We start from the raw sequence: 15,378 nt of genomic DNA, 5'->3' as shown, positions 1-15,378 counted from the left end.
AGGTAACGACAGAATAACTTCAGGAAATGTTCTTTATTGAAAAAAGCAACATTCACAGCAATGTATATAATATGCCACCTCTTGTGAAAAATGTAAATTTGAGAGGTGGGCAATACTATACATGCATAGTCTCACATGCAAAAGAAACTCTGCAAAAAAGAGTAGACAGTTGTTAGGGGGAAGGCCTCTCCAGGCAGATGGAGGCCAGGAATTGAAAGATTTTTAACTCTTATCTATTTTTATGCCTTGTTTTTGAACCATTTTATATATTACTGGTTCCAATCACCAAATAAAATTTGAATTGTAAACAATTTAAAAATCAATGACTCTTAATAAATTAAATTTTAAACAATCTTTTAATCCTATGGCTTTGGCATGGTTTTTCTTTTTACATTTTAAACAATAACCGTTTCACCCATGAGTGAAGCTTGCCTAAAACAAATGCATTCACGTAGTCTGATAATACCTACAGTAGAGCCATACTCCTACCAGCTTAATCTCAGAGAGCAACAGCTTTGTAGGCCTCAATCTTCTACTAAGAAGTACTTACAAAGGACTGCAAAGCTGAACATGATGTCTTACCCCTTATCCCCTCAGATCTCACCCTCCTGGCCTGTTATTCAACTCTAGCTTCCCTTCTGCCCTCTGGCAAGTTCTTGACTTGACTGCTGACTGCTTTTGGCAGGAGAGTTTCTTCCTCACATGGTTCAAATATCATCTTCTTAGTAAAGCCCACCTAACCACCCTATTTAAAATTGCACACCCACATTCTTGTGTTCTTTTGGCCTTCCATTACTGATTTACTCTCTTTCCCCTCTAGAAAACAAGGCAGTAATCTTGTCCATTTCTTTTCTTTTTCTTTTTTTCTTCCTATAAAAGTGCCAGGAATATTCATTGTTCAATAAGTATTTGTTGAATAGATAAATAATAAACAAAATTCAATGTATCCAAAATGGACCTCCATTTTCCTCACCCTCTGCCCACACCTGAAACACACCAATCACCCACACTCACCCCTCTTCCTTTATTCGCAAATTCAATGTATCCAAAATGGACCTCCATTTTCCTCACCCTCTGCCCACACCTGAAACACACCAATCACCCACACTCACCCCTCTTCCTTTATTCGCGGTCTCTGGGAATTGTACTAGCATATGAATCCAAAGCCCAGGAGTTACCTTGTAACTCTCCCCCATTACACCCTGTATGTAATCAATCACCTACTTCCATCAATTTTCTTTCCTCACTAGGCTCACCTCTACCGCCACTTTTACTCTTTCATCAAGACTCATCTCTCATGGGTCTGGTACCATATCATCCTAGTTGTCTTTTGTTACTATCCCTAGGAACTAAAAAGTCCATCCTTCCATGCTACAACCATTACCTGTAGCGTAATGTGATCATGGCATTCACCAATGAAAAAATAATCTTCAAAGCTCCCCATGATCTATGGAACTGATTTTCCACTCTGACTACTCATTACAATTGCCCAGAGATTTTTAGCAATTCTACACAAGTGCTCCATCACAACTATGGTATCTAAACCAATGACATCTCCCCAGGTGATTCTAAGAATCAGTGATCTACAAGGTATAATCCTAAACCTCTGAAGATGATGTACAAGGCCTTTCCTGAGTTCTACCAACAGCTTTTGAGCCTCATTTCTCCTACCTCCAGACATACTTGAAGCAAACACACTATTTGCCATCATGCTGTTCTTCCACCTTTGCCTCCTCAGGCATCCTGACTTACCTGGCAATGCACCTGTGTATGACGTCTAGTTTGAAGGAAGTACTGCACTTTGCTCTTCTCCTTGGGGACTTCTTCCCTTACAATCCTGTGTATCCTATATTTTTCTCCATTATAGCAGTCAACTATAGCATGGGCATGGAAATACTTGCTGAAAATACTGGCTGAAATCAAATTTACCCAAAAAAGTTTGTAAATAAGTTACTGTTTCCACAATCAAACAGATACTACGTTATCTTTTATCCTTTTGAGCTCCAAGTCACCATTCAATGTTAATGCAATCAAGTCAATGAAAACATTCCACCTATAATTTTAAGAACTCTGTTACTACACATTACTCAAACATATTAAATAAAAACGGGTATAAAAACTCTAGCCTTGCATGGGTTAGAAAAATATTTTTTTCTAAGAATGTTTTAAAATCTATCTTTAATTAAAAAAAAAGAAAAGAGTAATATGTGAACCATGAAAAGCAGACCATAAGAAAACCTACAGTTATGAGTGATGGCTTTAAGTTTATTATCTTAAATCCAGTCACTAACTCTTTGGAACAGGTAAGTAACAAACATAGACAGAAATGCAGAATGTCTATTTCCCTCCTATGATCTACCCCAAAGTAAAACAGAACAAAAAGTCATTTTTAAGGAATAAAGAATGGACTGGATATTTGAATACAGAGAGCGATTTAAAAAAAAGTTATACAGAGGTCTAAATCTTAGAGCCACATTAGAATCACCTAGGGAGTTTGAAACATCACCTATGTGGCAGGTCTCACCTGTTAAGAGATTCTGATATAATGGTCAAGGATGGGTTCCAGCACCAGATTTTTTCCGAAGTCCCCCAGGGGATTCAATTGTGCAGTCAGGCTGAGGAAGTACTGAATCAGCACGTTCCCTGCTACAGCAAAGCCCATCTTTCAGAAAGCAATTGCAATAAACCCTTTCCAATCAACTTTCTCTTTCCCATGAGGGTAAAAAAGAATATGAACATTGTACACTGGAAAACATTAATAGTAGTTAAGAGTTATACAGGACTTATTATGTGTCAAGCATTAGTCTAAGGCCTTCTAATACGTTGACCTTTTTACGTCTCACAATGGCTCTGTAAAGTTGGCACCATTTTATACCATTCTGCTTCTGCGAAAATAGCTAACAGCTGCAGAACACTTAACACTGCCAGGCATTATTGTGAGTGCTGTTATATACATTGACTCATTTAATCCTTACAACCGTTCTACGAGGTGGGTACTGGGATTATATCCATTTGATAGATGAGGAAACTAAGGCACAAAGAAGTTAAGTTACTGTCTCAGGCCATACAGCTAGTGAATGGCATATCTACAACTTGAAGCCAAGTATTCCAGCTCTAGATTTGGTTAAAAAACAAATTCTTAGTGGCCTGTGCTTTACAAAAGGCAAAAAATATATTTACATGCCATCAAACCACTAAACGTGCCTTTGTTTTACTCCTCTTCAGTAAATTAATACAAACAAGAGAGGAAGATGTTCACCTAAGAAAACTCAGATAAAGACCCCGTGATCCCAGTTCCAACACACATATCACCGTGAACCCAAGTGGAGCTCTCCTGACTTAGAATGAAAGAGAATTCAGAAGGATGACAAAGATGGGAAACCCAACTCTGTATCAGACGTGAAAGCAAGACAACGTTAGAAGCGGGACTCCCTCCTCCCTCTGAGCTCCATGAGCACAAGGAAGGTCTATGTGTGTTCACTGCTGATGGAGACATATTTGGGCAAATGAAACCAGCCAGCTATATAAGATGTGAGATGACTGAATTCTAAGGCAGACTAGTTTAAATTTAATTTACCACTGTAATTTTTCTCATACTTTGTAACACTCATCATGGGTATTAAATATACTCAACTCATATAAAATTTATTTCTATATATAGGAACATTAGATTAAAAGAGATTTTTTCATTAAAATGTTGATTGTTCAATGTTTTCATTTGGGCGTGCAAATTTTACCTAAAATTAAACTTACATTTATATAAAAATGTAATAAAAATTATATAACATATGATTATACAATAAATTATCGAATTAATGAAAATAGACATTTCTAATAATCGATAGCGAGGTAACCACATTGCTAATTCTAGGCCAAGATGTTAGGAATTCTCTTGGACTTCACTCTGTGCTCCTCAGGTGGGACAGCCATTGAGTCTCTAATCTGGTTTGATTTCTCCATGTGTAGCTAGTGTTTCCATCATCCTCTTGATGAGCAAAGCACAATCATGTATCTGTCCTTAACCAATGACACAACAGGTGCATTCTGGGTTCTCACCAGAGAACATGCGTAACTCAAACTTCCTGTTGGCCAACCTACTATGAAACATCTTAGCGAGAAGCAATATCCATGAAGGGCTTTCTGAAAGCTATTCTAAATTTTAAAATAAAATCAAGTAAGGCAGGAGGCAATGGTGCACTTGAACATAATTGCACTGTCTCCAAGTAGAACTCCTCCTGCAGAACTGCCCGTCTGTGTGGCACTCCTGGCTTATGTTGAGGTGATTTACAAGAAATATTGAAACAATTCATACTGTTCTACTCACAGAAGTGGTGCTGAGTTTTGTGATCCCTCAGAGCCCCTCTCTGTTCTACAGGAAAGATCTCTTTCAGGTCTCAGTATCTAGGTAAAGTTCTCTTTAACAACAGCAAAACATGAGCCCAACCCACATTTTTAAAGATTTTTTTTTATTTTTCTACATTTTCCTTTTTCCTTTATTTCTTCACATTTGAATTTAATTTTATTGCATACTACTTTTATTAGCATGCATATATTTTTTTAAGCTATCTCTCTTTAATGAATGAAACTGAAAGAGAGAATGAAAAGTGCAGATGCCATTGACAGTGAAGAATGAGGGACAGAGCTTGAAAAATGACAAATGGTGAGTAAAGATTTTAGAAACTCAATGAATTAAGAAATCCATTCCATTCATTAGTTAGTTCCAAAACAGGGTTTGCTGATTTTTTTTTAGCATTGTTTTGATTTATTTAATTTAGAAACTTATCACATATTGTGCCATAAATGTCCCACACCTTTCTAAGACAGGGTCACCTTAAATGCATGTTATCATTCAAAAGTATTTGTATGTGGTTAAGCCTTAACTAGAGTGTTGTTTAATAGTTAGGACAGTAAATGAACAGAACGTTAGAATTCTGAGGGAATGGCAATCCCTTAATTTTTCAGTTTACTCAGGCTTTCTTATTGCTCAATCATATCAAATAATGACTCAGATGACTAAAGACGCTGAATTTTTTATTTTAATGAAGTTTATGACTAGCTCAAATACCTCATTATTAAAAGGCACACCTTTGCTCAAAACATGTAACATGTTATTATCAAAGGAAAATGCCGTATCGGTTATATTACTGAATACATTTATTTGCATGATGAACACTAATTCATTCGATAGAAAAGAGACTGAAATAAATGTTTCTAAAAACATACGGGGTTTTTTGGAGACCAAGACAAAGCAAGCAGAAGTAAAAAGTTGACTTGGAATTTCTTCAGGAAATTAGTATACTTATGATCAATTAAGGAGGAAAAATATCCAAAGCTTTTAATCTAAGATAGTATTTATGTCGTCATGGAACTTATTTCAAATTGTGTGGAGGCATCTTTCTCACTTACTATTTTCCACAATTTGTCAGAATCATCTTATAAAGCATATGTTGTCACAATTCAAGTGATAAGGCATCCATTAACAATAACAATAAACTAGCTAAGACTACAAAATATGGAAAAACCACACCATGTTTCTCCTTCAACCTGGAATGCAATTTCATTTTGTACAAGGAAGAAAACAATGTAGCAGAAAAGAAGCTGCATAAAATCAATGCATGATGATTTCATCTGACAAGCGAAATGGGGGTGGGAAGGGTAGGTGTGAGCAGGTTACCGCTTTTAGTTAAAAACTAAACTGTGAATAAGAACCAAGAAAAGATGTTTGAACAACTGAATTTTTGATCCAAGTCCCCACTTATGCTTCTCCATACATATTAATATACTCTGGGGGCATAAACCATGTTCATGATACAGCAAAATTAGCATTGCAGAAGAGTGAAGCCCCTAAGTTAACAGGAAGATTCCAGGGAGGATGTACAATAGCCCTTTAAGAATGGCACAACTATTTTAACCTTAATGGTTATGTTATGAAGAACTTATGTAGTTAAGTTTTTTATGGTATAGCTCTCTGGTATTATAAGCCCAGAGAAACACTTCAAGAACATATCCTTTTGTGAAATAATGGAATTTTCTAGGGTGTTTATAGCCTTTAGGGGGCCAAGATGAGACATAAGACATTCTGGCTTGAAATTAACTCTTTAAGGAATCTAATAAAAAATCTGTTTAGTCCTAAGAAATGGTTTTTAAGTCCAAAGAGAAATATCTTTATCAATATAGAGCTATATTTTATTCGAAACATTTAATTGAATGAAATAAAGACACATGCATTCTCTGGCTCCATTTAACTATAAACATTAAGAAGATAAATACACACTGTTCTGAAGATGAGTCTTAGATGAAATGTAAAACTCCCTCATAGGGAGAAGAAGAATCATTGAAATTAAAATTACTTAATGCTTGAATATAAAGGATCACACTAAAACAGAAACCAAAGAAATAGAACTTGCAATTCTCCTAAGGCACATGCTGAAACTGGATTGGCTGAACTATTTTTTTTTTTTTAACAGTGAGGACTTTCTAGTTACTAAAAATACACCTACAACAAAGGAAGTATAACTATATTATATGACACACAATTCTAACAGCCAAGTTGGAAAAAAATTCTTCTGTAAATTACAGTATTTAAAATACACATCTCATTCTCACTAGAAAATCATTTCATCTTCTAGAGAATATTTTAATAAAAATTTCAACATGTGCATTATCTGCCTCAAAATACCAGGACTCATAAGCATACCTGGGCCAGGCAGTTAAAATAAACATGCAAGGAAAGCCTGTTGTTAGAATTAGGATATGAAGGGGACTGAAGACTGCTGGCCTCTCCTAAAAGCATCTGAAAACAAAAACAGAAAACCTTAAAACACTCCATGAGCCAAACAATGTTTAAGAGCCATATGCAGCCTCCCAAGCTGCCAGATTGCAGCTCAGAGAACTAGAAAAACAGTAGCCAAGATAGAGCTCTACCACAAAAGCGAACTTAGCCAACAGTAGATGCCAATAAATTCTCACACTCACAGAATGAATAAAATAGAATGATTTTTCACGAATATGCTTTAGTTAGTAATCTTTACTTATACAATTTGAGGTATAAATGAGTACAACAGCAACCCATGAAGTGTGTTGATTAACATATGCCATATGTCCTAGGACTCTAGATGTTTCTACCTCCAAGTACCAAAGGGAGAATCATAATTCTGACTCTCCAATGGTCTTAGGCACACAGAGAACCAGTCCACCTGAGGCTGATCAGCAACTAAAGGCCTCTTTAGTCAGGAGAGGTCAAGTCATTCCTGGGCCCTAGGAGTGATCTGGGCGCACATTCTGTGATCTCTTGCGACACAGGGGCTGGTCTATCATAAGCACGTTAATTTACTAAGAAATTGATGAAAAGTGGTGCATACCAAATGCATTTGTAATCTATTTTATATATCATTAAATACAGAAAGAAAAAAAGTAAAAGGGGATGAGATGACAGAGAGAGAAACAAAGCAAGAAGCCGCCATGCAAGACATTTTTCCCAGACCATGAGGACCTTACCCCAGGGAGGAAGTAAAGCTATCCATCATTTCCTGCAAAAGTGAGCACCACAGGAACAGGTTCTAGCTACCTGAAAGCCAAGTTCCTGGTGTTCATATAGTTGATTGCACAATGAGACACTATTAACCTCTGTTTCTACTGAAAATTCCAGAGAAACTCAGAAAAGGGGCTATTGTTCCGGCAACCCATCTAGAAACCTATACAATAATTTTTTTTTTTTAATATTGAGTCTCATCTATTTGAGATTCCTTAAATATGTATATTAGATCATCACTTGTTAGATAATATTTTCCACACTGTTTTTTTAAGATAAACTATTATTATGGTGCTCAAAGACTGAAGCAAATATGTGTAATGCATCATTTAAACATGCAGACTTCCATGTTTTATAGTAAATTCTACTGACATGGAATCCCCATACTTTCAGTATTTTTGAAACTTTCTTGCTCTTTGCCAAAAAAACCTTAAAGTTGGATTCTTTAACTGAAAAGAATTCAGCTTATTTTTAGTTTGACTCTTTTGATATAGACAAATCATTCATTACTAATCATTAAAAAATATAATAAAATATCGATGAATCCATGTTATGTATAATACATGATCTATTCAGCAACAATTATGGCTATAATAATTAACATTTATTGAAAATTTACTGTGTACTAAACACTATATGAAGGGCTTTACATAGGTTTTTTCGCCAATTCACTTAATCTTCTCCAAAAATTATGTAGCAGACACTGTTATAATGTCCAATTTCAGATGAACTAAACAAGGCTCGAAGAACTAACTTACCAAAGACAACAGAACTCAAACCCAAGTTCAAGTGTATCCTCTCTCTCTCTCAATTAATGCTAAATTGTATATAAAACAGAGAAAGTACACTTTCATTAAACAGTAAATAATACTAAAAGATTTCTAGGTTTTATAAAAATTGTAATTTATCATAAAGAAAAGCTACAAAGTCTATATAGTTTAATTATGTTTGCTCAATCCTCTTCCTGGAAGATCTTCAAGCCTGTTTATCATTTTTAAAAGATAATATTGCACCATGAATGCTTCATATATTTAAACTCAAAATTCATCGGCAGTGCTCTTAACTCTGTAAGAACTTTTATTAGGAGGAAAAGCCAAACAAAATTCCGAAATCCATGAAAGGTATAGATAAAGGAAATTCAAGATTTTAAGAGAATTCTATCACAGATGGATCTTTTAAAAGAAAAAAGAAAACAAAGTTAAAGATCCTTTCATAGCTTGTTATACGACCAGATGTACAATTTCACCTTTACTGAGGACACCAATGTACAGTAAAATAGAGGATTCTTTTCAAATAATGTGAACAGTAGCAAAGAATGGACATCATATGAACTAACCTAAAATCTAAACTGGAAAACCCTAGTTTGGCTGTGATCCAACTGATCTACTCAGGAGTCCCATATAACACAGAACGCATCCTAATATTAACATGCTTAAATTATTACTTAATTGTATATTTACCATTACTAAATTTATTAACAGATGCTATTTAATATATACCTTGGCCATGAAATGTTCCATCATTCCTTTAAATAAGACCTGAGACTTTGTACTACCAAAGCAATGCCCCCTCAAAATTCTGTTTAAATAGCTCTTTAAAAACTGATATTCCAAAACAAAGTAAATTCTATGTAATTGTTAAGCAAAAGATAAAGTCAACCTTCTAAAACAGCACAACTTTAGAGAATAATATTTTCTTTTGTGAGGAAAAAAAGATAGAAATGATTTCTTCATATAGATTGTGAACTCAGTTGATAACCTAGTATGAGTGTAAATTTAAATGTATTTTGAAAAGTTAATGAAAATACTGTGATCATGACGTTACATCTTGTAAGATTTGCAATTTCTTGGTTTATCTGTTCTTTTATGTCAGTTTATGATATGACCTAAAGTTCCACTATAAAATGCCTATATTAAAAATAAAATATTAAGTCGATTCTTGAGCATGTAGGTCACCTGAGTTTACTTTACTCTCCTGGAACATAAATGGGTACACAGCTAGATGAAATGGGTTCACAGCTAGATGAAGACGGCAGGATCAACGAAAACTTGAAGGGAAGGACATTTAAACAAAAGGTTCGTTAAGACCTTCTATGTGATGTTAAGGCAATAAAATACCAAATAAAACATTATAAATTTCCATCTCTATTTTTAAATATCAATAATTTTGTTTACTCATCCATACAGAGTGAATGTCTCCAAAGTTGTATCTTCATATAAACAAAATCAACCTAATGTGTTTTCTATACTGTGTATTTGTTTTATGCCTTTCAGTTAGTTTTATAGTAAATGAAGAAACAAATATTTTTCAGTGAGTTTATTCTAAAATACCTATTTTTAACTATAATGTTCTTGCATTGCAAACATTTTTATTCTACAGGGTAGTCATAGTTATACAAATGAAAAATTACAATTTTAGTATCAAAAGAAATGAGATAATAACAATTTTAAATTTGCATAGTACATATTCCAAATAACTATTTATTGATAATTTTTAGTTTCTTTAATAGATAGAAGAAATATTCCCTAAAAGTGTAAATACCACAAAGTATTAAAAATAAGGCAAAATTAACTAAAGTAATTACACAGTAATTACTAAAGTAATTACAAAGTAACTGTGTAATCTTGAGGTATCATGACTTCTCAAGGAACCTATTTTCATGTTTCTTCTATACCGGGAGACAAGAAAAATTTGAAAAGATAAAAAAATGAGTTAAGTTATAATTTACATATATGTGCAGCTGAGTATATCAAACTCCAACGACCTGAAAACCAAACTACTAAAAACTGCAATACACCAAATGTTAAATTAAATTTTTACTAACACTAACCTTTAGAAAAGCTATTTCAAACAAAATTGTATTTCTCTTCAAAACAAATTTCTGAAGGAAAAAAAAAATCCCAGAGTATTTCATAAAACTAATTATCACAATAAAAGAACAGTTCCTAACTCAGATTATATCAACAACAGCTGCTGTTCAGGAAATAGAACGGCAGACAGAGACCAATTGTAGGGAACCAGTCATAATACTAAACAGTTACTTAACATCTTCATAACTTCTTCTATTTTCCCAGGTAACAAGCCCCCTTTATTTTGTGAATAAATCTATCATAAATGATACCTTTTCCTATGATTTAAAAACATACATGTTAAATTTCCACCTGAAAATCTTCCAAGAAAACTGAAACTGTTCGGAAACAAAGAGATGCAATTATACACCTAACCAAAACAACAACAGCAACAACCAACCAAGTACCAAATGCTAAAAGTTACAACCCAAGAGAATAAAATTAGTCCCCTTGTTAGAGACAGGAAATGGATAAGCACGTATATCAACACCAATAAAGCAAATAGAGGGGAAAGAGCATCTTCCAGAGATGTGACCATATATACAGATTCCTGCTTAAAGTTAAGGGCCATGCTAATAAAAAACACCTCCCATAGGCCTCGGCTCTGTGAAGAAAGTTATTCCCCACAATCCACCTTGTGTCCATACACGGGTGATGCTGTCATTTTCAAGCAAGAAAATAAACATAGTCATTGCCCCAGACAATAAACTGGCAAGAATCTATAATATGTGAACATTTTCATCACAGCCTGTCTTACCTCATAAGACCAGACGCACTGAGTTCCACCAAAGCGTCGAACACATCGTCCTACTTCCACGTCCTCATGAGTTGTGTACATTTCTCTGAGGCATTCACCAATATGTGGCACCATCCTCCTGAGAACCTCTCGACTGAAGATCATGCCAGGTCCTCCCATACAGAAGTTCTCTCCAGGCTCCAGCCCCAATTTTCCAAGTTCTTCAATGTTCCCCAGGCCAGTCTGGCCCAGGTAGAGAGGCTTGCTGCTATTGAGTGATCGAAGAAACTCTTCTAACTTATCACCTACAAAGAGAAAGGCAACAATCTCTCCTTTTCCTAATTTCGTAATCATTTAGAACATACAAAGTAAGGGAAAGACCTTTCAACATTGTGCACAAACTCACCAAAAGTCATAATACAGCTGAAAGGAAGAAAGACCTCTCTGAATATTCTATTACTTTAAAACTATGAAATTTCCGTTACTAATTAAGTCATAATAAAATGTTCTTAACCTTCTACTCAAGGTCACTGGAAAACCTTAAGTATAATAATCACCAGACTTTTTTTTGTAAAAGGTGAGATTATGATAAGGAGAATAATGATAAATTTCTTAGCATATCTGAGTTAATGATAAAATTTTCAGAAAATAACAACATTTATATTCAGCACTGATTGGCAGATTGTTGATATCCAATTAGTATTTTCTCCTGATAAATTGGTCGTGTTTTGTCCTGAACTAAACTCGAGTCACATACAAACAAAAATTGAGAGAGAGAAAGAATATTAAAGTTGTGTTGGAATTTAACTTGGGAACTTTGAAAAGCACCTTTTTGGAAAAAAAATTTTGTTAAAATAATAATATAATTGGTTTCCTTACAGTAAGTAAGTTCATCAAGAAAAACCACTTAAACGTCAAATTGTGTAGCTAAAACACATTTGGTATTCTACAAAGCGACACAATGAAGTAGCCACCTTCTTTATATTCCCAGTCAGCATCTTTACTATCGTTTTTTGATGAGAACTCATCTGCAGTCATTTATCTTGAAGCCACGCCACACCTCCCCCCACCCTTGGATTTCAATGAGTTTTAGCTATTATTGGGTTCTTAATTCAAAATGCATTTTATTCTTAATAGAGATGGAATGAATATGGCACTTCGGTGTTCTGATGGACAGTCTTTCAAACCGTTAAGACAAATGACAGAAGTAGATGCTGTTCGTGCATTTTAGAAATTCTCTGTCAAGTGTGGCAAACTTCTGCCAGGAAACCTTTGTGACTTCAACCATACGCAGAAGACAAGGGGACTAGAAGCGATCTATCACTTATAGCTATAGATAGCTATACATCTGAAATCTGTCTGTAAGATACCGTATTCATTAGAAAGGCAACCATTTATTTTTGTATCGAATCACCAATGGAATGACTTCGCTCTTCCCAACCTAACCCCAAGAAATCTCTAGTTAATACTCCACACTCACCCCCTGAGCCAAAACGGAATTTGTTTGTTTTTCCTTGAATCCTGTGAAAGACTACCTGGATAAGGAGAAAGCAACGAGGCTTTCTTAACAGTAAGGAAGGGCTGCCCCCCTTTGACCAAGAAGCTGGGAAATGGAGGAAGGAAGCACTGGGAGACCCTACTTCAACACAACCCTGAGACTTCCCTTGCGCCCATCTCCATCTCCACAGCGGGCGGTACTGGGAAGATTTACTCCCGCTCTTAGGAACTTCTCTCTGCTGAGTTTAGAAATCTCTGGCCAGAGCCACCCACGATGAGGGTGAAAGACCGCGCCTCTTTTAAAACTGACAAAGTTTTCTCCTGCTGTGGCTGCGCGTGGTTTTGGGGAAGGACTCCAAGCCTCTGCTTATCGCCGCCGCCACCAAGATGGACTGGAAAGGATCCACACTAGTACATGCTAATACAGCTTGGAGCTCCTGGGGTCTGGATAAGTCACCCGCCCTCTCACCTTCTGCGCACCACCAATTCCTGAAAATGCTCTCCTCCGCCCGGGGTTTTATTGAGGTGGGCGGGGGGCGGGGTGGGGGTTAGGGCCCGACTCTGTGCAGCACTGCTGTGGCTGGAAGGAGGTGCGCGCTGGAGCGATGTGGGTGTGGGTGCTCAAGGACTCCCGGTGCTTGACGGGGTCGTAAGAGAGGGAAGGAAACGCAGAGGGAACGGTCCCGAATAGCGAAAATAATTCCTTAATCTCACCATTTCTGAAACCGCGCTAGATCCAATCAAAACAAAAGGGTTGTGGAATAAAGCTAGAACACCCGTATCCAGACCGGCTCTCGCCCGCTTCCTCGGTCTTCCCTTCCTTTACTGAGGACACGCCCCTCTAGATAGATTTGGGAAACTACTACCACCCGGGCTTTCGGAGGAGGACAGAGTAGGAAACGCCTTTGGCTAACCCTAAAGTCCCTTTCCTCAGCGTTGACACAGAGTGAAGAGTAGGGGCAAGCGCTGGGCGGAAAGGAGAACAGCAAGAGTGAGAAAGGCTAATAAAACCGGTCAGGTGTGAGGAGGGTCCAGACTGCAGCAGAAGAGGAGGAGCGGACTAGGCATGGTGGGCGGATGCGAGGGGTGGGGACCGAGGGCTGGGGGCTGCAGGAGCTCAGAGCACGTGCTGGCAGCCAAGCAGAGAGGGGCTGGGCAGGGATTAGGGCTGGTTGCAGAGGAAGGATTCGGGAGAAGAGGGTGGCGGGGAGCGGGCAGGCGGGACAGCCGGCGCTGGGAGGTCACCTTTGATGTAGACATCGTCGTCGGCGCGCATAAACCACTCATACTTGTCCAGGTAGTGGTCGTGCATGTACTTGATCATCATGAAGGACTTTTTCTGGGGAGGGTAGGAGTCGTCCACCCCCGGTAGCGCGATGACAGGCAGGGGTGGCGGGGGCTGGCTCATTCCGGCGTTGGGGGGCTGCTCACTGGAAAAAAACTCCACGCGGCCGGGGATGAAGCGCGCCCAGGTCCGCTGCGCCGCTAGCGCGCGGCTGCCCAGGTACTTCTGCGCGGTCATCACTCCCACATACAGGAAATCCCGGGGTCGGGAGCTCGGGGCGGCAGCGCCCCCGTCCCCGCTGCCGTTGTGGCTACTCCCCGGCCGGCCGCTTCTCCGCTGCCCAGCCGCGCCCCCGTCCTCCTCCTCGGGTTCCCCTTCGGCCCCGGGGGCGCCTGGCAGCCCCGTTGCGCCTTCGGGCTCGCGTCCTCGCCGCCGCTGCTGCAGCGGAGGTGGCTGTTGCCAGGGGCTGCTCCGAAAACTGGTTGCTCCAGGCGCTGCCTCTGGCAGCGGCGGCCCCTGAAGCTCCTGGCGCGCGGGGGGCGGCGACTGCTCCAGCCGCGGCCGGGGCTGAGGTTGGGGGAGCGGCCGCTGCGCGCCAGCGCCGGGGCCAGCGGCCGAGCGGCCGTAGTAGGAGCAGAGGCTGGAGCCGCGTCTCTTCCTCTCGCTCAGCTCGGCCACTCTGGGGGCGATGAGCCAGGACGCGGCGGTGAAGCCCAGCACCAGCCCCAGTGCCACGCTCATCCACGGGCGGCGGGAGCGCACGGCCATCGCGACTGCCCCCGGCGCGGACGCTAGCTGAGTGGCTGCGGCGCTGCGCGCGGGTCCCGCGGCTCACACCCGCCCCTCCTCCGCCTCAGCGCCCCCAGCCCGGGCCGCTGCCCGCCGCCGAGGCGCCGATGCCGGCTCACGGTCGGAGCGCTCCGGGCGCCTGGCCCACTGCGGGTTGCCGCTGCCGGCCGCGCTCCCCGCTCGGCTCTAGGTCCGCGCTCCGAACGAGGGTCGGGAGTGAAACTTCTCCCGGCGGCGGCAGTGGCGGCGGCAGCAGCGAGAGGAGCTGCTGGAGGAGGAGGTGGAGCGGCGGCGGCGGCAACGCGTCCGCTCCTAGGCTGCCACCCTGTCACTGGCGCGCCTGGTCCCTCCCTCCTCCCTCCTTCCCGAGCCCCCGCCCTCGCTCTCCGCCTCCCGCTCCCCCCCGCCGCTGGGCTCCGGACTGGCCCCGAGGAGGAGCCACGAGCAGCACCGCTGCCAGCCCGGGAGAAGCGAGAGCCGCGCTATTTCCCCGTCACCCGCCCTTGGACGCCCCCGTCCCCGCCTCGGTCCAGAGCCGGCCTCCTCTCCGGAAGGAAACGATCCGGGTCGGGCCGCCTCCGGCTTCCAGCGCCGACGCCCCCTCGTTCCTCCTCCCACGGCCCTAGCTCTCCGTCCCATTTCCCGTCCCGTCCCGCCCCTCCGCCAGCCTCGCAACTCCCGCGTCCGGGGG

The 15,378-nt window shown here is 40.3% G+C and overlaps 1 protein-coding gene across 1 annotated transcript in view; it reads right to left on the bottom strand.

Annotated features, from left to right (window-relative positions):
• Positions 1 to 14,666, bottom strand: part of CHSY3 (chondroitin sulfate synthase 3) — a 279,471-nt gene extending 264,805 nt beyond the window's left edge. Inside the window, exons 1-2 of the mRNA XM_007087793.3 lie at positions 13,859 to 14,666; positions 11,138 to 11,421 (exon numbers count right to left, since the gene is read on the bottom strand). Of these exons, the coding sequence (XP_007087855.2) occupies positions 11,138 to 11,421; positions 13,859 to 14,666 (1,092 nt within the window). The remainder of the gene's footprint in view (positions 1 to 11,137; positions 11,422 to 13,858) is intronic.
• Positions 14,667 to 15,378: the final 712 nt, after the last annotated feature.

Source organism: Panthera tigris, chromosome A1 (genome assembly GCF_018350195.1).
Source record: "Panthera tigris isolate Pti1 chromosome A1, P.tigris_Pti1_mat1.1, whole genome shotgun sequence".
Lineage (NCBI taxonomy): Eukaryota > Metazoa > Chordata > Mammalia > Carnivora > Felidae > Panthera > Panthera tigris.
The sequence above is the reverse complement of the archived record's forward strand: the minus strand, read 5'-3'. Positions and strand labels throughout refer to the sequence as shown.